The sequence below is a fragment of the Sesamum indicum genome, linkage group LG12 (assembly GCF_026168435.1).
Source record: "Sesamum indicum cultivar Baizhima isolate 11 linkage group LG12, ASM2616843v1, whole genome shotgun sequence".
NCBI lineage: Eukaryota > Viridiplantae > Streptophyta > Magnoliopsida > Lamiales > Pedaliaceae > Sesamum > Sesamum indicum.
Window position 1 is genome coordinate 18,023,892 of NC_142668.1, and position 21,083 is coordinate 18,044,974.

At 37.1% G+C, this 21,083-nt stretch overlaps 3 protein-coding genes across 4 annotated transcripts; 1 reads left to right on the forward strand and 2 right to left on the reverse strand.

Moving 5' to 3' along the window:
* Window positions 1–610: 610 nt before the first annotated feature.
* Window positions 611–7,330, forward strand: GPS1 (geranyl diphosphate synthase 1). The gene is made up of 12 exons (XM_011098316.3): window positions 611–1,077; window positions 2,209–2,301; window positions 2,492–2,572; window positions 2,649–2,720; window positions 3,545–3,676; window positions 4,417–4,503; window positions 4,894–4,965; window positions 5,216–5,301; window positions 5,416–5,548; window positions 6,046–6,135; window positions 6,570–6,668; window positions 6,829–7,330. The coding sequence occupies exons 1-12, from the start codon at window positions 931–933 to the stop codon at window positions 7,006–7,008; spliced, it is 1,272 nt and encodes a 423-aa protein (XP_011096618.1). The 5' UTR covers window positions 611–930; the 3' UTR covers window positions 7,009–7,330.
* Window positions 7,331–7,840: 510 nt separating this feature from the next.
* On the reverse strand, window positions 7,841–10,967 carry LOC105175754 (Chaperone DnaJ-domain superfamily protein). The gene is made up of 7 exons (XM_011098319.2): window positions 10,284–10,967; window positions 9,443–9,951; window positions 9,282–9,337; window positions 9,063–9,119; window positions 8,682–8,777; window positions 8,418–8,594; window positions 7,841–8,312 (listed from the first exon to the last, which is right to left on the reverse strand). Exons 1-7 carry the CDS (start codon window positions 10,841–10,843, stop codon window positions 8,268–8,270), a joined length of 1,500 nt encoding a protein of 499 aa, XP_011096621.1. The 5' UTR covers window positions 10,844–10,967; the 3' UTR covers window positions 7,841–8,267.
* A 4,106-nt stretch (window positions 10,968–15,073) lies between these two features.
* LOC105175755 (Tetratricopeptide repeat (TPR)-like superfamily protein) lies at window positions 15,074–19,998 on the reverse strand. 2 transcript variants are annotated; one of them, XM_011098320.3, is made up of 3 exons: window positions 17,362–19,998; window positions 15,580–15,686; window positions 15,074–15,445 (listed from the first exon to the last, which is right to left on the reverse strand). In XM_011098320.3, the coding sequence occupies exons 1-2, from the start codon at window positions 19,752–19,754 to the stop codon at window positions 15,683–15,685; spliced, it is 2,397 nt and encodes a 798-aa protein (XP_011096622.1). In that variant the 5' UTR covers window positions 19,755–19,998; the 3' UTR covers window positions 15,074–15,445; window positions 15,580–15,682. The 2 variants fall into 2 exon arrangements, with proteins under 2 accessions (XP_011096622.1, XP_088732880.1); XM_088876754.1 differs by having other exon boundaries at window positions 17,173–19,998.
* Window positions 19,999–21,083: the final 1,085 nt, after the last annotated feature.

Genomic DNA, 21,083 nt, shown 5'->3' on the forward strand with positions numbered 1-21,083 from the left:
CAGTTAGTAAATAGAATAGGGTAAATTACGATATACTCTTCCGCTATTTATTATATAATTATAAATATTTTTTAAAAATTTAAAAAATTATGAATACTTTTTAAAATTAATTATCGTTTAATAAATATTTTATATGACAATCCAATGTAGATGGTATTTGCTAAATGATAATTAATTTGATAATTTTTAATTTTTCAAACAATAAGAAAGTATTTATAGTTATACCAAATTTTGTAGGCTCCCTTTGTAATTTACCTTTACAATTATTCTCTTGAAAAATCATAAATATCACTTTAGAATTAGCAGTTATTTAACAAATACTCTTTGTAATAGCCCGTTCGTTATAAAAAATATTGGTTAAATATTTATTAATTTAAAAAAATATTTATAATTGTGCATCATCATATGATGTTCGGTACTCTAAATTAAGTTTAAAATCAAGCATATTCGGCCCATATCATCGTTTGAACCGGTCCACTTGGCCCTGATTCTAGTACTTTTTTGTTCAAAGTAAAATAAGCAATTGTTTGAAGTGGAGGCGTTCCAGAATTTGGGCCTGGAAAAGAGTGGTTCTTATCCGATTAGTCCATCAACTCACATCAAACTGGCACCCTACTTTTTATCACATGGCCGAAGCCGAACCACATGTCCCTCCGGACACATGGGTCATGGGTTCGGACCGAATAGCCGTCGTCATTCGCTTTCCCTGCAATTAGCTTTTGAGTTTCCAACGAATGCATTATGCATTAATGACGGCTTATAATATCTCCATCACCGATAACTAATCTTTCTCCTTTTTCCTCTTTCTTGGAACCCAGGGTTTCTCAACTATTTTTCCTCTGACCGCCAATCCAAGAAATTTTCAACCAGTATTCTTTACCACTACCATCTGCAATCCCACAGCAAAATCCTTACGTGGGCGTACAGGAGATGATGTCTGTAAGGGGGCTGACCCGGGTATCGAGGTCGGCTTGCGCCCGTTGTCGATGGGTCTACTCTTCTTTGGGCACTTATGCCGACCCGCCATTGCTCCAGAACTCCTCTCACTTTCGCTCCCCTGTTCAAGCTTCTCAAGAGGTGAACTGACGCGAGCTTCTATGCGTTTCTGCGTTTATTTTTGTCTTTCCTGCTATTGCGCTTTTTGTTCTAGGGTGGTCGTTTCAGCCTCGATGTTGCTTCATAAGTTGGGATGTTTTTCGACATTGATCTGTTTTCTTGAATGGGATCAGTTATTGTGACTGTAATCGTCTGGAGATTTCGTGGTTTTCCTCTTTGAAAGCTTTGTACCTTGTGGGGAAAAGTGTCGTGTTAACGCCTCCTTTTTCTTTTTAATATTATTATTGTCGAAATTCGGTCGAGCAGTTGGTGGTTGAACACGCGGATGGGCAATGGCAAAAGCAAGCTTAATTGCCATTGGCTTGTAACCACTGTGCGTTCTCATTAAGGATTATTTGATATGTGGTGGAAAGCAAACTAGTTTCCTTTTTTTATATTTGCTTTCTTATCATAAAGATGCTTTTCAAGATTTGGGAGCTAAAGGATCTTAGGAGACATGAAGTGCTAACTGCTCTCAGTACAGACAATCTACAAAATGTTCCCTTAAGTTATCATGCACATATTCAAGGATACGATTAGTGTAGTTCACTGAACAGTCCAATTTTAGCTTCATCTGCTCTTTTCTATTGTATTGTAAATTGATTGATCATTAATGAACTGGTGGTTGGTCATTTAACAAATCATTGTAAATTGCGTCCAACATCTGCACTTATTAGATATAACAGGTACACATAGAGCACAAGATACTAGAGTTAATAGAAAGTGATTCCTGGAATTCCCATTGGATGTGTCAGTATACGGAGGGCAGGGCACAGATAATGTTGGGAGGAATCTTCATTGTGTTGTTGTTTCACTGGGGTTCCTAGGAGTAAGTATGGGAGTTATATTAACCCAGTGTTATATCAGTTCATATACCTGCTGTCGAGCCTTGTTTCTCTAGTTGTTGATCTCTGTTACTATTGCACTTGTCCTTTTTAACTGTGATGATGTCATGCATCTACAATACTGAGTATTCCTATTTTCCTTATATACTTTTCTCCCTCCCTCTGTCTCTGGTAATTTTTTGGTTCATCTTCTTATGTGTGTGAGTGGGTGCCATAAATGGATTTTGATTCTTTATACTGTATTTGTTTTGTTGCTGGTGATTAGTAGGTTTTGGGTTGCAGAGTTATTTATTCTTGGGTTTCAAGTGCCCTGAGTAGTGTAGGACAACAGGCTCACATTCAGAGCAGCTCTGCTGTTGAGGTTAGTGCAAGTCCTCATCTGTTTGCCTAATTCTGACAGCCTAGTTTAATTATTTGTGCATGTATCTTAAAATAGCAATCAAGAAGATCAAATGATATGCACATCTTTCTGATCTTTTTATATGGTTTCCAGCTAGTCCTTGGATATGCTTTATCATTAGCCACAAACTTATCGTCCTTCTCTTGGACAGGAGCAACTAGATCCATTCTCTCTTGTTGCCGATGAATTGTCCATTCTTGCAAATCGCTTGAGGTCCATGGTAGTTGCTGAGGTATCTGACTATACTTTTATTTGGTGTCAGATAGATATGTAGTGATATCAAGTTGGACTTATTTCATCTCTTATAGGTTCCCAAACTTGCCTCTGCTGCGGAGTATTTTTTCAAAATGGGGGTTGAAGGGAAAAGGTTTCGACCCACTGTAAGTTCTTCATTTCCGTCTTACTGTTCCATCCCCTCCTCAACGGTTCAGTGCTTTTCTTTTTTTGTGTTGTTATGTATCAAGCGTGAAAAATATTATATGCTGTAAGTATAATAAAGATGCCACTGGCTGTAAATTAAATAATACATTGTTTTGCTTGCTATGCTAATATATAATGCAATTCATATCCATCCTCTTCAAATATTTGTTTTTGCTGGGAATGTGTGAACAGTATAGGTCTCTTACTTGTTCAATTCAATTTCTCATTTTGCTTTGTTAAAGCTCATCTGACCCTTGAATTTCCATTGGACGGCCATTAAAAAGTGCTGCTGGCAAGATGAATTTCCAATACAGGTCGTGAAAGAGACTGGTTCTCTTGTATACTTTATTGGAAAATGTAATTCCCAATGTAGTGAATCAATAAACCACCTTCCGCAACTGATCAATGCAAGCTACCACGGATTTCACATAATTTTCTAGCCCTTTCTAATTCAACTTAAGCTGGCATGCTGCAATGTTTGATATCTCAAAGCCAGAAGAGTAGAATGTTGCTACATACTATAAAAAAATTCTTGCTATTGTACATGTAATGAATTATGAAAATTTGCCTCAATTTTCAGTGGTCATTTGTATGGTCTATGTTTTAATTCGGTGAATAAATCTTTCCAGTTATCCTCAACACAGGTGGATGTAAGGAGAATCTTAATTTTAGTTTGTGTTGGCTTATTGTAACTATGATTCTTTAGAATGAACTTTTACATTTTATGTTTCCAAAATTTTAAGTGGTGTTTATATGTTTAGCTTACTGGCTATATACCTTGCAGGTTTTATTGTTGATGGCAACTGCTTTAGATGTACAGATGCCCAGACATCCTGCCGATGCTGCGATTGATACCTTGTCCACAGAGTTGCGGTCTAGACAACAATGTATTGCTGAGATCACAGAAATGATACATGTTAGTCGCATTTGCTTTTCCTCCCTGAAAGCCAGTAGCTTGGATTTTTACTTCACATTGCATTCTTCGGTGCCATCCCAAACATATGTTGGTTATGCTCATATTTTCAACCTTTACCTAGTAACTGTGCCAAGTTAAACAAGGAAAACAGAATTTGGTTGGAGCCAGTGGAGAGACGCTAGCTCTGTGAGCTGATATAATGTAGTTCAAGCGTCATTGGCATGGAGGTCCTCTTGATGGATAATGAACATAGTTTTATGACGGGGAAGAGCTTTATGGTTTCTTTGCTCTCTGCAGATGGACGAATTGTATTCTTATGTATATGCCACATGGTTTCATTCACCTTCTTTCACAGCCTATTCAACATTTTCATGGTATTTTTCTTCTGTCTCTCTTGTTTCATGCATATGTTGAACAAGAAGAGCATTACAGAACGGACTGAGTTGATGAAGTCCATTTCTATCAAGATCTTGTTACATGGAATTCGTGTAATTAAGCTGCTTTTATGAAACTTCCTGAATGTTTTGTTCAAGGTGGTCTCTAGTTGGGATATCATGACTAGATTGCTTTGGCGTATGAAGACATGGTATCCTTTAGATCTATCTCATGAGGAAAGAGAAGCATGCCTCCTCTGTTATGATTCTGTATTTGTGTAATGCCACTCTGCTATAGCTTTTCACGTGGGTTATTAACTGTAAATGTCTTACCCCTTTGGTTAGTGATCCACAATATTGTTGTAGGTAGCTAGCCTCCTGCATGATGATGTGTTGGATGATGCTGATACAAGAAGAGGGATTGGTTCATTGAATTTTGTGATGGGAAATAAGGTACTTTATATTTGTTCTTTTGAGCCCCCCTATCTGCTCCCTACCAATAGGGATAGTCAACCCAATCTGTTAAAGAAAACAATGAGAAAGGGAGGGTGAACATTTTATATTGATTATGATCAGAGTCATGGGATTCTGTTGAAGTTTTACTTCTTTCTAAAGTTTTGAGACATTGCTGCATTATTCTTCTATTGATTCTTAATCAAGTTCATAATGATCATTTATCATAATGAATCTGGTTATAGAATGATTCAACAGTCATGAGAAATTGACTTGTTTAGTGACTTAGTTGACATCCATGATTTGAGCTTTGTTTACCTTTGTCCACGTATAGCAGTATCGAGTTAGGTTACTTGTCTGCTCAGCTCTGTCCTCCCTGTTTAATTGCAGTTAGCTGTATTGGCCGGAGATTTCCTGCTGTCCAGAGCTTGTGTGGCACTTGCCTCTTTGAAAAACACGGAGGTATGATTCATAATGCTAATGAGGTGCATCTTGTACAATAATGTTCTTCAGGACTACCCTAATGCTGAATGTGCTTCTAAAATGAAGAAAATATGATAAGATTTAAAACAAAGTTTATCAAACCATATTTGGTTAGGAATCTCACTAGGAGTAGATATGGCTTCTTGATTCTCATGCCGGCAGAACATTCTGGCTTGAGCTGTGATTTTTTTTGGTATTTTATGCGTCTATTGGTACCAATTTGTTGCAGGTTGTGTCCCTCTTGGCTAAAGTTGTGGAGCATCTAGTAACTGGCGAAACCATGCAAATGACTACTACATCAGACCAGCGTTGCAAGTATGCTGCTCAATTTCTGGTTCATCATCATGAACCTTGTTTGCTTGTTGCATGGTATATGGTAACGTTTTAACTTGTATCTTGCTAAAATCCTGCCACTGTTGCCTTTTGCAGCATGGAATATTATATGCAGAAGACATACTATAAAACTGCCTCATTGATTTCAAATAGCTGCAAGGCCATTGCCCTTCTTGCTGGACAAACAGCAGAAGTGTCAATTTTGGCTTATGAGTATGGAAAGAACTTGGTCAGTATTTTTCTCTGTTTTCTGTCCGTTATTTTGTGTCCCAAATAGATTGAAGGTCCATGTGCTATGTTTGAACAGGCTCTAATCCTCTTGATGTGTCATAGTAAACTGCTTTTCATGGCACCAGTTGGGGCTGGAATAGAATTCTTTGCCTTCTTCCCATAGTAATCTGAATAAATGGTTGGGCAATTTTATGCTGTTGAGGTTTTTCATGATTTCTGCCTTATATTATTGAGTAAATGCTTGAATTTTTCTTCATAATTTATATGGCGAAAAAGGAAACTAGTGTAAATGGCTTTTCAAGTAATGATGTGGTCACCTTGTACATGATGATTTAACTCGTATAAAATCATGTTAATAGGAGCTGAGGCTTTGTTTCTTGGCTTTTCTGCAACATGATGTCCTTTTAACCACCTTTATGGAAAGTACATCGATTCTAATTTTGTCCTCTAGTCATACTCCTGTGTTAAAAAATCTTGCTGCATGCATGTTCGCAGGGATTGGCTTACCAATTAATTGATGATGTCCTCGATTTTACTGGCACGTCAACTTCACTTGGGAAGGGTTCCTTGTCTGACATTCGCCATGTACTCTTTCTAACCATTTGCTTTAGTTTTTATTTTATGTATATTAGCTTGCATGTATGTTGTACCATCAAGGATTTCAACTTCTTCCTTTGGTTGGACCATATTAATGTTCTCTGTTTTTTTTGCATCCAATTTTTCTTCGTGCCCATGTCTCAGCACCCTTTAACCATGTGATTTTTGTTCCAATACTGTGTTTGTTGCTGTTCTTTTTAGTATGTCTATATATATATTTCTCAAGTTTTGTGCATCTTTCTTCGTTCACCTCTTGATTTTCGCTTCAATGTCTGTTTGGTGATTGCCTTCATAATGCCCTCACATCCATTAAAATGCTGAAAAAACGTATGGAAAATTTTCACTTTGGCCTCTGTTCAGTGGTTGCCTTCATAATAATGCCCTCACAATAACATGCTGAAAATGCTTGAAATCTTTTTCAGGGAATTATTACTGCTCCTATATTGTTTGCTATGGAGGAGTTCCCTGAGCTGCGCACTGTTGTCAATGAAGGATTTGACAGTTCTGCGAATGTGGATCGTGTAAGTTTTTCTGTAACTTAGTCATTTGCAACCAATCAATTTATTGTTAAGTCATCCCTCATTAACCATTTAAAAAAGCGAAGAAAAGCTACTATTTGACATGGTCAATTTCTGTTCCCATATGTTCTGTACATAGCTTAAATATAAACTGAACCTACAGGCTCTAGAATATCTTGGGAAGAGTCGTGGAATTCAGAGAACCAGGGAGCTGGCAGCAAAGCATGCTAGCCTTGCCTCAGCTGCTATTGATTCATTTCCAGAGAACAATGACGAGAATGTCCAAAGGTCGAGGAGGGCACTTGTAGAATTAACACATAGAGTCATCACCAGAACAAAGTAAGACACACCGATGATTATCTCAGGCCACAGAGACAAAGCAAGTGTAGGAAAGTTTTGTCTTTTCTTCTTCTACAGTCTTCCTTCATCACCAATAGATGAGAACTGATAATTTGTTATATCATCATTTGATTGGTATTCATTATTTTGCTTGAAATAAACGTCTGCCAATTAAAACTCACTCAAACCGGGCAAGATCTGATGTAAAGTATGTAGAAGATGTGGTATTACCCCAAGATTTTGCTAGTCGATGCATCATGCATGGGATATTTATTCATATTACACGACTGTATTGGAGTTATCGATCTGGAGGGTCATTTACGTCATCTATGAGTTTGTTTTATTTGTTGTCTACTGTTAGTGTGATTACACCGTGCTATTTGGTCTTGTATTTCCTGCTGCTTGTGTTGCTTCTCTCTGCTGTAAAACCAAATCGCTGGGTTTTGTTGATCATTTTTGTTTTCTAAGTGCAACCGTTAGTAATCTGGTCAATTTATTTAAAATTGTTCAAAAGTATGTAAATAAACTGGACTAACAAAGATACTAATCTCATATTGTAGCAAATAAAAAAATGTTCAATTAACTCCGTGTCTTACTTGAGGTTTCTGGTAAATCCTAAGCGCTTATGATTCTTGATTTTTCTAGTTTTACAGACAGTAACACCTTTTTTATCACATTGCCATCAACTTTTTCATTTAACGTTTTTTACGAACTAACAATTTAGTAAAACGTTAACGTGTTGAGGGACAACATTTAAGAAAGTGAAAGATCATTCAATCAATTGAAATAGAGGCAACCATAAAGGCTCAACTAATTTCCTAAAAGGCAAACCCGTGTGAAATAAAAACAGTATCTAGTGCTTGCAAAAATTGACATCACATGGAGGCTCTGCCGTGAACAAGGTTGAGGCCCCCGGCCAATGTCGGGGCCTAAAATTAGACCGAGAGGCATGGTACATTACATCCATGTATTTACTATTTACAAATCACAATACGATAGATACTTCTACAGCACTTATCAACACAAGTTAATCCAAAGATTTCACAAGCAAACAGTAGCATAATTATCATCTTCTTCCTCTTTTTCATTATTGGACACTGGAAAGACACAGCGACTGATGATAAGTAGAGAAACACACACTACTATGTATAGTTGGTTCGCACTCTTTGTATGCACTAAAACAGCAAAAGATTTACATGTACTCTGCTTTATTGATTCTTCTCCTTCACTGGTAGGCTGTAAATTTGTAAACAGCTCTTCAGATCATCGACTGAAAACATCGTGGGAGATAAACACAGCCCATGCGTCCTACAATCAGATCACACAGTCATCATGATTTGTTTTCTATTGTGCTTGTATTTTGAACTAACCACATGCAGAGACCAGTAGAAGGTTGTCAAATGCTAAGCTGACCTGAAGGACAGAAAAGGCTTTCTCGGCAATGTACTTCTGCTGGTGTGTGGCGCCCCTTTGTTGCAGTTTGTCAGGGTGCAAGCACAACCGTGCTTTCTGATATGCTTTCTTCACTTTTGGGATCTCGATTATATTTGCCAGAGGTACAGGGAACCAACCACTATCAGACCATAGAATCTGGATACAGTGACACGGCTATTGTTATGCCATAACGTGCAGTTTTTAACAATCAAAAGTAACTCATGGGAAGCAAATTCATCTCACATGATGCAAGGAAGATAACAGCAGGCGGATGTCAGCTTCCTTGCCAGTTGACCACAACCTTATCTTTTCATCAAGTACTTGCATTTCTGTTTGCACCTGTAACAGTTTACTGGAGAAATTAGTAGCTATATTGTAGGGGAAAAGTTACATCTGAAGCAAGTTTTGCAAGGTATCATGGTGGACCTCTAAATTACAGAACTTGAAAAGTATAACACAAACAGAAAGAGCTTAATCATATGACGGCATACACTTTATGAAGCATAATATCGCCATGACATTGCATATAATGCAAGTTAAGCCCTCAATGATCCAACGAAAAACGATAAAATTATGTCTCAAAAGATAGTTCCATGTGATCAAAGTTGAATCATGTGATGGTACCATGTTTCCAAAGCATTGTGTATGTTCTCTGGCTGCCCACTTATCCTGTTGCTCATCCTACAAAATGAGAGATAGAAAAGCAAATAGCTGAATGCATATGTAGATAAGCAATTCATGATTGTCATAAAGAGAGGCTCTGCTGTAAGAAATCACATGTTGATAAAAAAAAAACATCTGTATGTCCTAGTATACTAATGCTTTAGATCATGGACAACATACCAGTGACCCAAAACTATCTGTATTCCCTACTGAAAGCTGATGCCCGTCTGACATTTCTGCAACATAGATTTAACCAACATGGTATAATCAATATCGATATCACATGGAACATGAAATGAAGGTGAAAATTTCTCAATCGCATGGCAAGACGAAAAACTCACTCGTGATTCCTGTGGGTTTATCTTTCTCATATTCTTGCATGCCACATTTATTCTGGTGGCAGTTATTTTGAAACTTCTCTTTTGCCCATGCAATTGCTTCATCAACACCGTTTGATTCACATGTCCCTTCCCTGATATCAGAATTGATCTCAATCACATAGGAGCTCATGGATTCATCTTCGTCCTGTTCCATGGCGTCCTGCCTCAGAATCTCTTCCTCAATTTCACGGGTCGTTTGCTCTCTATCTGACTGGCAAACTGAAGAAACCGCTGATGATGGTGAGTTCAGTTTTAAATCATCGGCAGACACTCTCAAACTGCCGTTTGACATTGGTTCAAGACTAATAGTCTCAGGGGATGCATTTCTTCGACTTAACCCAAAAGGAAAGTCATTTTCAGCATTGTAAATGGGCAGAGTGCCTGCAAATGGTGGCATCATATTTTGCTGTCTTTGGTAATCGTCATGTCCAATTCTTCTTGAACTCCACCTAGACCTGACATTTAATGGCCTGGATGGATCCAATTTCAGTATGTGGTATTGATGATCATTTTTCAAGATCCAAATTCTGGAGGTTAATAGTTGGAAAAACAGCATCAATTTCCCATAATTAGGGAACATGCAAAATTTTGTTCAAAAGTTCTACATAATCGTAAAAAGTTTCTGTTCTCTTTGCTTAAGATGTCTCCCTGAGGCCCCTTGTATGCATCCAAAAAGAAATCAGATAGAACCCATAATTAAGTGGCATATCAGACAACTGGCAGAAAACATGCCCAAACAAACAGACACCAACAGTGGTACATTTCAAGTCAAGAATCTTAAAAAATCGAAAGAGGCACCCACCTGAGCTTTGAAGCAAAAAGGGAAACATCATCGTTGCTATCACCGGATATGGCCGGCCGGAGAGGACTGAGCTCCTCCGAGCTGAGCACAGATGAAGAACTTGTTTTTGACCTTGATCTTGACCTCACCACGCTGTCATCCTCCCACGCAAAGATATCACCATAGAAACTATTAAGTTCACGTTTGTGATGATTGTGATCACTCGTTGTTTGTTGACCGGGGATCCTGAACTCAGGCAAGCTCCGCCCGCTCCGCCCCACAATGGACGGCGCTGCCTTCTCCGGCTGCCGGAAAATCTCCTCGTAGAAGAAACCCGTAGAGGAGGAGGATCTGGGGAAGGCGGTGGAGAATTGGCGGGAGAGAATTGTCCGAGGGGGACCACCAAAAACGTCGGAAAAGTCTTCTGGGTTTAAAGGGTCGTGAGGAAGGTCGCAAGAAATGGGCTTTCGGCGGTGGGAGGTGGCGTCCTCCGTGGAGCGGCGTGGAGGGTAGTTAGGGAAGTGTCGTGGTTGGGGAAGCCCGGTGGGCAATCCTAGCCTCATTCGCCAAGACTCGTCCATCTTCTTGACTTTTCCGGCGACAGGAAGTGGTGGGGAGAGAGAGAGGGAGCGTATGTGAAAACAGTGATTGGCAATAAGTAGTATGATAACATGCGCAATTGCATGTGTTTATACTGCGGCACTGCACTCTACAAAACTTACGTGGACCTTTGGGTCGAATTTATGTTCCTCCTCTTTTTTCTTTTTTTCTCTTTTCATTTTCTTTCTTCTATTTTGGATATTTCATATTAATAGGTATCGTTACATTCTCCTCCTCTAATATTTAATGTAATTACATGTAAATTATTTAAATTTTAAAAAATTATATTTAGCACCTATGAAATTTGCTTCCATCTAACAAATAAGTCCTTTCATTAAGTAAAAATCACTGGATTTGTTTATATTAACAAAAAAACTGAATGAGAATTGATATTTATACTCGATTAACTGATAACTGATTTATTGCAGGTCAGATAATTTTTTTCGAACTAAAATACCCTTATAATAGTAAAGATATACCTCATCACATTTATTAATGCGTGAAGACGTATTAAGATAATTTGATCGTAAAAAGATTTATTTGACCTGTAATAAGTGAATTGGAGGTTAATATAGATTTTTTTCTAATTTTTCTGTTAATATCAACAAATTCGATGAATTTTTACTAACGAATGGGGCTTATTTGTTAGACAAAAACAAACATCATGGGTGTTAGATGTAATTTTCCAATTACAAGAGGTCTACTTCTAATTTCACCAAACTTCAGGGGAAGAGAGTGTAATTATCCCTTATTAATAAAAAAAAAATACAAATAGTTGTGCATATGACATCTGATGTGTACCAGATTTTTTGGTCACACCACAAGGTTGGTGGATCTTCAAAAAAAATTCTAAAATTAATGGGAACTAATCCTGCAAAACAAATGTTACAACTCCAATACTTAAGGCAGTAACGATTTTACTGAAAATTCGAAAAGGAAACTTGAATAAAAGTGAGAATAATGCTGTAAAATAATAATAAAGTGTATATATTCATATGGAGTACAAATATAGGCTCAAAATAGCCTAAAAATCGAGAGAGAAACGAGAAAATAAGTGATATTTGAGGAGGAATAATGTTACTAAATAATTGCATTTAGCTTCTATTTATAAGCGTGTATAGAGTATAATAGGGGGATTGTTGTAGAGAATTTTACGTCATTTGAAAGCACTTTGAATCAGATAACTAACCAAACAGACTGTGCATGACTTGGACTTGATTTGATTGAAATATATCAAGTTGACTAGGTCTAACCAGTCTGATTGAAAACCCGAAAATCCATCTCTCGTGGATTCCCAACTTATTTCCTATTAGTCTACTAGGAGCCATCTAGAAATATTTTAGATGACGTATCGCTGATGTGTTGGCAAATTATATTACGTGTCCGTCTAGCTATGTGATGACTCTGACTGGAATGAGCTTATTCCTTAGACCTATTAGCTTAGTAAAGTAGGTGGTAAGCCTGCGGGCTATTTCTCGCTTCTGGGTCAGCTAGTGTGGGATATTTCTTGCTTTCGGGTCAACTGAACTAATGTACTTTACTTGTAAGCTTAATTCATAAAAAATTTAAGGGACATCAACATCATTATATTTTTCTGAAAAAAAACTATCTTTTTTTGTCGATAGTGTAAATGAAGCTCTAAATTTGGCAATTGGTAAATCATGAATAAATAAGTGAGTTGCTCTTTGCTTCATCCAACGTTTTTTAATTTAGATATCAATATGATAATTATAAAAAAAGAATGTTTTATGCTAGAAAACAACGAAGACATACATCACTCACAATATTCAACATTGGAAGCCGAATGTTTGTTAAGTAGGGTGACTTAAGAATTGATTAAGCGTATCGTATGATATGAAACAACATCAATGCATGGACCAACAGACAAGAAAGAAAAGATGGAACATCGGAATTATTATTATTAAAATTACCAGACCTTAGCTCCTCCTCATCTGGAAAGCTGCTTTTTATACCACCAAACTCCATCATCATCATCTTCATCTAAACTTGCTTATTTCTACCAACACTTTTTTATAAAATTAATAATATTGCAAGACAGGGGAATGGGGAGGGCACATGGGCAAATACAGAAAGCTCACTTCTTTTGCAATTCTTGTCTATTTACGTTTTCTCTTTTGGTTGAACAGTAGGTGGTCACCCTTCCACAATTAAGCAACAAATAAGAGCAGCAAAAACTGGAATATTATTAATACATACACGATAAAGGCAAAAGTTCATCCCCACTTCTCTTTTTTTTTTTTTTTTTGTTGTGTGTTTCCTCTCTTTTTGTTTATGCTTTTGTCCCCATTGAATTATGATAGTATAGAGCAAAGTGAAAAAAATATAACGGAAAAAAGACAACAATTCACTATTAGTACAAATATCTGAGACGATGCGTTTGCTGAGCTGCTATACTATACTTTCAGAAATAATCAGCTGAATATTAGAAATATTGTTTCATTTTTTGGCACGTGAAAATTGAAAAGCACGAAAGAAAAAAAAGAATGCGATATGCACTTTGACTAAATAATAAATGATCCACAAAAGAATCATGTGTATTAAATGCTGTGTTTCATTCTTGTGAACTATTTCAACCCTGTTAACCTAACAGAACCAATGATAAGAATGATTTTTCAATACCTGAATATGATATATTCATGACAAAATACAAACGCATAGACATCATGTAATGGGAATAGCATAGTGTTAACAGTCTTTCTTATTTATCACCAAAAGAAAAAAATAAAAAGTCAGTGATCATATTAGAAATGATATTCTAATTTGGGTAAGTTAGTACTCATTCATGAATATGAATACAACAGAGTTTACTGTCAATAACGAAAGATGAATAATAGCCTTAGACAAGAGCCACCACAAGTCCCAACTTATTTTTCACCAACAAGGAATCCTTGTTGAACTGATTAATTGATAGCAAAAAGTGTGAGTGAGGTGAGCTAATGGAGAAAAGAAACATAAATTCAGAGTGGGAGAAAAAGAAGCTATAACCCCTAAACCAAAAGGAAGCCAGCTGAGGGAAAAGATTGTTGACACCTCCCAAGGAGACAATGCGTGCTGTATTGTTTCATTCAAACTAAGCTTTATCAAAAATTAAATTCCCTTTTCTTCTTTCCTTACTTGCTTTGACAAACACTGTAATCATTAACTTCTCAAAAGCAAATATCATTCAGTAAAAGAGGGTGTTCGCCTTTTTCTCCACTTAGCCCCAAAGATTTCTATATTTGAAATAAATAGAAAGTCATCTGTTCATTGCTATGACTAAAAAACTTCAAAATGAAATTAGTATCCTAGATCTAACTCGTATGACCCGTCTAATGTTTTGTCCCGCAATTTTGTTAAGTACTGTCCTCTCCCGTATTCATATCCATCACAAAGTATCAGTAAAGTACTTCATTAGAAGATATATCCATCACAAAGTATCACAGGTAAAGTACTTCGCTAAAGGGCATGTCGTCTTTCCCAACAAAAACTCATGGTCCAATCCCAAAGTTTAGAATCCTAAGTTACAAGCGATATTTCTTGTTTTTTTTTCTCCCGGTAATTAAGTTACAAGCAATATTTGATGTGACCTCTATGGGATAAATTAATAATTAACTTAGCACATGCCTACATCGAATAGGGAGAAAAAGCAAGTCACACTTAACATTATTTGAGAAGCTTTGATGAATTCATGCAGCTGATTGATTCCAGATAGCAGTTGCTTGCATACAGTAAATCCAACAAACTTTTGTCCATTGCATTTGAATTGACAGTACCACAAATTGAGAAGACAGGCATTGCGAGAGAGACATTTGCGCATTTAGTTTCCTTGATATGGAAGCTCAAGAAAAAAACCAAGATACCCCACCCGCAAGTATCTCCAGATACTCATAATTGAAGCTATTTGTTTCGTAATGAATCCAAAAAATTGAGAGCAACAGGCTCTAGAAAATAAATTCGACTTTCAGTCAGTAAACATGCAAGGATACAAGAATCACTTGTTCAGATCCCAGAAATGCACCTTATGTAAAGCTAGGTTGTGTAACAGAAGAATGTTGCATGGTTCTTCTGTAAGCTATCAGGAGAAATCGCTTCTCTCCAGAACTATTGTTCATCTGTCAAAGAGTTTAAGGAACCAGGCGGTACATATTAGTGAATATCATGACCAAACTTGCTCAATTGTAATCCCTTGTAGGGTTGATAAGACTCCAGGATTTGACACGTATCATGAATTTAAAATCAACTAATCATCAATTTCACCTTCTGAATCTCTTTCCCGGTGTTGTATGATTCCCATCATATTTCACAATAATTACATGAATCCTACATATAATTATGAAGTTACTATTCAACCTGAGAATTCCTGAAGCCTTAGTTTCATTCCAAAAAATGCATTGGAAGCTAAGTCCTATGCTTTTATAGGTGATCTTGAGCATGTCTGAAGGAATGTATACTTTGGACTTTGAGTTGATGTATGGAGTCTCTCTGATAACGACGAACCGTGTGTATCACATTGTTGGGGAAAAAGTAAGTTATTACGCAAATTTACATGACACTGAGCAACTGTAGATTTTTCTGACAGATACCTGCAATCACAAATTAGAACAGAATAAAACTTTCAATTCGAGCCACTAGAATTTTAGCATCAAGGATATCAAGCACATACATTTGAAGTTAAAATTGGAAACTCACATATTAGCAATTTGTAGTAAATACTCACTTGGTTTAGTGTTCCACTGTACAATGCAGAAAGTTCATATGGGAGATGGAGGCAATTCTTATGTATTGAAGTCCTGGTCCAGTACAAGGGACTCAATTCTGCATTACCTGAAAATCATGATAACAGTCAGAAAGAGAAATTTGACTGCTGATAAACAAGATGCACCACGAGTTCTAGAAATATTCAGTTCCTTTTTCTTCTTTCCTTTTACTGTGAACTTGCATCAAATTGTTTTCAAGGATATCTGGGATCAAATTATAGTTGACAAAATACATGGGTACCATCATAGCTAGAACAGGTTCCAGCTAAGAATATTCCTCTTTTTGGAGATTCTACTGAATACAGAAAAGCAGCATTTGTTTAGTTTGACTGACAAGCCAAAGGAAAGAAGGCCTTTGAAGTCACACATCCAACTGCAACTTCTTCGATAAGTGAGCATTGCAGTCCATACATGCAACTCAAGCTCTGTTAGATGGTTCTAGGTGTGGCTCCTGTAGTGAGGTAAAGCAGCCACAGTCGCACGACTTCTATATAATTTAGCTAAGTTAGGCCTAAATCAATTCTGACAAGTGGTCCAATTGATGCTGCTCTCAACTTGCAGGATAAATATCATACAGTTTCAAATTGGAAACCTTAGAGAGTTCCCTGTAATGTCTAGCATAAGTTGTAGTTAGGGCGAAGTTGAGATTAAACTGAGGAAACCAATTTCTTTACAACCCCAATTCAATATAGTCTTGTCATCATTTAGGAGCTGGGCTAGAAATCTTTACATGTACCAGAAAATAATATCTCATGCACACGCAAGTTGCACAAATAATCAATTTCTTTTAAGTGTTTCTCCTAATATTTTTTGCAATACTTGTAAACTTCAGATGTAAAATGATCCTCATGAACCACTGACGTGTTATCACCATGCCAACACGATATGCCTGTTGACCCCAACAAACAACTGGATTATGTTCCTCACAGTTTGCTTTTAGTCTATATACACCAGCAAAGGAAATACAGCACATGGCAGCAATCTGATATGCAGATTCATGATTTGCTTATAGAATATATACCTCAAATTAAGTTGGAGTAATAGATGATGAAAGAAAACACTAAAAGAGGCAACTGATGGGAAACCATCTATAACGACAGTACACTGATCAAGTTAACAAGCCCAAATGTAGAAACCTAGAAATAGAATGACAGAAAACTCAGAGTTGGTTCACTATGTTAAAATCATAAACTCAAGGAGCAAGTTGCCCCCTGACTCACTTTTCTGGAGGTTCATATTCAACTCAGGGGTCAACTGTATAGCATTGAATCTGAAAAGAAAAGCAGGAGCAGATACTAGCACACAAAAGAACAATTCAAGATGTATTTGCATATTTCAGATTACGAGGTAAAAATGATAGCAGGCATTGAGCAAAATGAGCATATTAGTTGTCATTTTTAATCTGTTTCAGGGGACTTCAAAAGTCAACCAAAATAAATAAGGTGACTAAAAAAATGCATAGGGTGGCGAACTAGAGCAGAGCTTCCAACAAAGAAGCAACACAACGATAACAAATGGAAAGGAAAATGAAGCACATAACATCAGTTTCGTACCTCTAAAATCAGTTGATAGAGATTGAATTGAGGAGACATTATTATCACAAACAATCCTAGAGAAGCAGTCTTATCAGTTTCCTTAACATCTCTTTTTGCATATTTAGTTTGAGGTTACTCAACCAGCAGAGGTATATGAATTAAAAGCAAGGCTGCACTTAGTGTAGTTTAATCATGGAGCAACTTTACCCAAATGAAGCTTGTTTGTCCTTGGATGGGACATATCCACGTTCGACAAAACGGAGCATAAGCCTATCTGCCTCATCTAATTTCTGCTGTAAAATCAACTTTTTACTCACTTCCTCACACAGCTTTAAATCAGGAACCAGATTTCGGTTAAACATTCTACAAGCCACTCTATATGATCCAAGAGGATTCCCATGCTTTAAATAACTTCTCATGAGAACATGGCAAGTATTTGCATCAACTCTAGAAGCTGTTCTGAGAACCTTCCCCAAGAGCTTATAAGCTTCATCTATGTGTCCAAACCAGCAAAGCTTTTCAATGACTTGGTTATACGCCGCTTTGCAGTTTTTCCTTGGAAGCATCTTCTCCATCAGTTTCAACAAGTCATCAACCCTGCACAGCTGGCAGAAATGGTGGATGAGTGACCGATACGTCACTGGAGTAGGAAGCAAACCACTGTGGAGCATTTTCTTGGTCATTTCAGTAGCCTCATTTAGCCTACCTTTCCTTCCTAATGCATCAATGACCGTCGTATATGTCACTTCATCAGGGTGCTTGTTATTCAAATACATATCATCAAGGACGGATAGAGCAGCATCCAACTCGTCCTTTTGACAGAATCCATGAATTACAGTAGTAAAATTCACAACATTTACAGCACACCCTTTTCTAAGGCACTCCTCCATTAGTCTTTTTGCTTGACCTGTTCTGCCCACTTGACAAAGAGACCGAATCAAGAGGTTAATTTCAACAGGAGAAGGATAATAGCCCTTTCTGATCATTTCCCTCACTATATCACAGGCCTCAGACAGCTTTCCTTCCCGACGAAACCCATGCATGATTACACTATAAGTCACAGCATTCGGTGTCCACCATCCGTCGCTCATGTTCATCATCTCTCTTGCCTCCGAACAGTTCCCGGTCTTACAAAGCCCATTTAACACGGCCGTATAGGAGACAGAGTTTGGCTTACAACCATACTTGTACATCTGCTGCAACAATTTTTTAGCTTTATCAACCTCTCCTATTTGACAAAATCCATGTAAAACAGCAGTATATGTCACAACATCAGGGTTGCATCCTTTCGACAACATTTCATCAACAATATCTTTAGCCCTATCTATTCTTCCTTCCTGACAAAAGCAATTTACTATAGCAGTGTGACCCACTTTGTCAATATGGAACCCTCTTTCCTCTGCTTTACGTAGAAATCCTAGTGCCTCTTCTGCATGACCATGCTTGGAAAGCATGTGTATAAGAGTATTGTAGGTAACTTGATCGGGCAACAATGTACTTTCTCTCGCCATCTTCTCCGTGAGCCCTCTCAATTCATCAATCCTTCCCTCCTTGCACAAAAATCCCATGACAGTATAGTAGCTAACTTTATCCGGCGAACAACCTTTAAGAGGCATTTCCTCGATCAACTTGATTGCACCTTCAACCTGGTTCATTTTACAATAACCCTTAATCAAGCAATTATATGTAATTACATTAGGTTCAATCCCGACCACCTGCATTCTCTGCAAGAACCTCAATGCCTTCTCCAACCTTTTCCCTTCCACCAAAACATTAATTGCAGTGTTGCATAGTGAGATATCAAGCTCGACTCCTGCTCTCTGCATGAGAGTTAATACCTGCATTGCTTTCCTCAAATGTCCAGCTCTACTGAAAGATACCATCAGGCAACCAAAATCTTCAGGCCAAATCTCAATCTTCCTCCGCACCATAAGCCGGAGAATACGGTTAGCCCCCTGACACAACTTAGTCTTACCAAGAACCTTAAGCAATGCATGATAAACTATTGGATTGTGCCTGTACCGCCATTGCCTGTCAGCCCAATAAAAGAATTTTAAGGCAACTCTTTCATCGGACTGAGCTCTAAGTACAGCACAAACCTGACTAGGCTTCAAACTGCACAACAAGCGCTTTAACTCCGACTCAAGCTTTGGGGTCCATGCTGCCCTAAGATCAATCAACCTGCAAATCTCCCTCACTAAAGGGTGTCTCAATTCGTCTTCATCCACCTCAATTCTTCTAGGAACTTCACGTCTCTCTCTCTGCATGTACGAATCCAAAACCCTAAAATCGTTGTCGCTATCGCCCTCACTCTCTCCCGCTTCTTCCTCTGAGTCATAAAACTTATCGAAACCATCACGATTACACTTTTGTCCACCCCAACTATAAACACGGTTAGCTGAACTCAATATTCTGGATTCTCTAGAATCCATCTCCCCAATCCCATCAGAATCGTGTTTCCTCTCATTCAGATGATATCGTTCCACGCATTCCCGTCGCCAACCGGGGAATAGAACTACGGGTATCAGATGACCATGACGAATAGAAGTATGCAACAACCCGAGTCCGAGCAAACAGCCGTTTGTGAAAGTCGATATCATCAGAACAAGAACATGTATGTAACGCAGTTACTTTATTGAATCGGCGAGTAGTAGCTAAAGTTGCTCTGAAATTGTTGCGTGTATGGGAATTTAATGACATTTCCAGTGAAACCAAAGAGCAAATTCAATTTTATAAACTGGCTATAAAATAGAAAGAGGGTTCAACATCCCATCCGCTTTGAGGCGGGAAGAGTCACCGTATTCACTGTGTTGCAAGAGGAATTCAAGATTTCACAGGAGAAAAAAAAAAATCACCTCGTGTTAGTAAAGTAAATTATAATAAATTAAAAAGATATATTTAAATGGATTTAAATAATTTGCCTTTTATATAAGCTCAAGGTCCACAGTAGACAGTTGGCTCAAAATCAGTATGGACCAGTTAAAAAAAATTCAATTCAGAATCGGTCCAATATTGTTCATGACCAGTCTTGAGATGGTCTTGGGCTTTGGTTCATTTCTAAATTTAAACCCAATTTATAGACCAGCTTGGTTGAGATCTGGACCAGACCCGCATTAGGGTCGGATGTGCTTGTTTAATTTTTTTTATGATATTAAGATTTTTTTATAAAATAATTACTCAATTTTATAATTATCTTTTGAAATAAATTAAATCACACGAAAATTTATATATAAAAAAATAATAGTTAAAAATATATAATAAACTTTAAAAAAAAAGGAGCAGCAGGTCCGATTCAAGATCAGGTGGTCTTGGGTCGCTAAATTGAATTGGTACCAAGTATTGATTTTTTGGACCGGTCCAGTTCTGAGTGGCCTGAGCTAAATCAGTCCATATTTTTATTAATTCAATCCGATCCCAAATTACATTATTCCAACTCGATCCACTATACATCTTGAATATAAACTATTAAACCAATAAGACTCGCCAATGAAGAAATCAATTTAAAATTGGGACTAATGAATGTATAGTATCATTAAAATAAACAATTTCCATTTGAAAATCAAACAAGATTAAATGTTAGTGTGTATGGTATTCCCAGAAGTGTATGACAGAACAAATGAAGGGATAAGACAACTTAAATCAAATAGAAAAAGGAAAAAAAGAACTACATTACACAAAAAAAAAAAAAAAAAGAACTACATTATATATAAAAATGTATATTTTTTGCTGAGTTCAAAATTATATTATGATAGCAACATATAAGAAAATTATTAATTATTACATTAATAATTGAGAAATGAAGATGAACGTCAGGAAATTTTAATTTCAGTATTTTGTATTTATAGGATTTTGATACCTCACGCTTCACATCATAAAAGCTTATTAACAATATTTTAACTGGCTAAATGATAAAAGTAAAATAAAATTCT

Coding starts and splice junctions, on each gene's coding strand:
- GPS1 (XM_011098316.3), top strand. CDS start 931: ATGATGTCTGTAAGGGGGCTGACCCGGGTATCGAGGTCGGCTTGCGCC. Junction 2,302..2,491: donor AGAGCAGCTCTGCTGTTGAG/GTTAGTGCAAGT, acceptor TCTCTTGGACAG/GAGCAACTAGATCCATTCTC. Junction 6,136..6,569: donor CCTTGTCTGACATTCGCCAT/GTACTCTTTCTA, acceptor AATCTTTTTCAG/GGAATTATTACTGCTCCTAT.
- LOC105175754 (XM_011098319.2), bottom strand. CDS start 10,843: ATGGACGAGTCTTGGCGAATGAGGCTAGGATTGCCCACCGGGCTTCCC. Junction 9,952..10,283: donor CTTTTTGCTTCAAAGCTCAG/GTGGGTGCCTCT, acceptor GGATCCATCCAG/GCCATTAAATGTCAGGTCTA. Junction 8,313..8,417: donor AAGCCTTTTCTGTCCTTCAG/GTCAGCTTAGCA, acceptor ATCTGATTGTAG/GACGCATGGGCTGTGTTTAT.
- LOC105175755 (XM_011098320.3), bottom strand. CDS start 19,754: ATGATATCGACTTTCACAAACGGCTGTTTGCTCGGACTCGGGTTGTTG.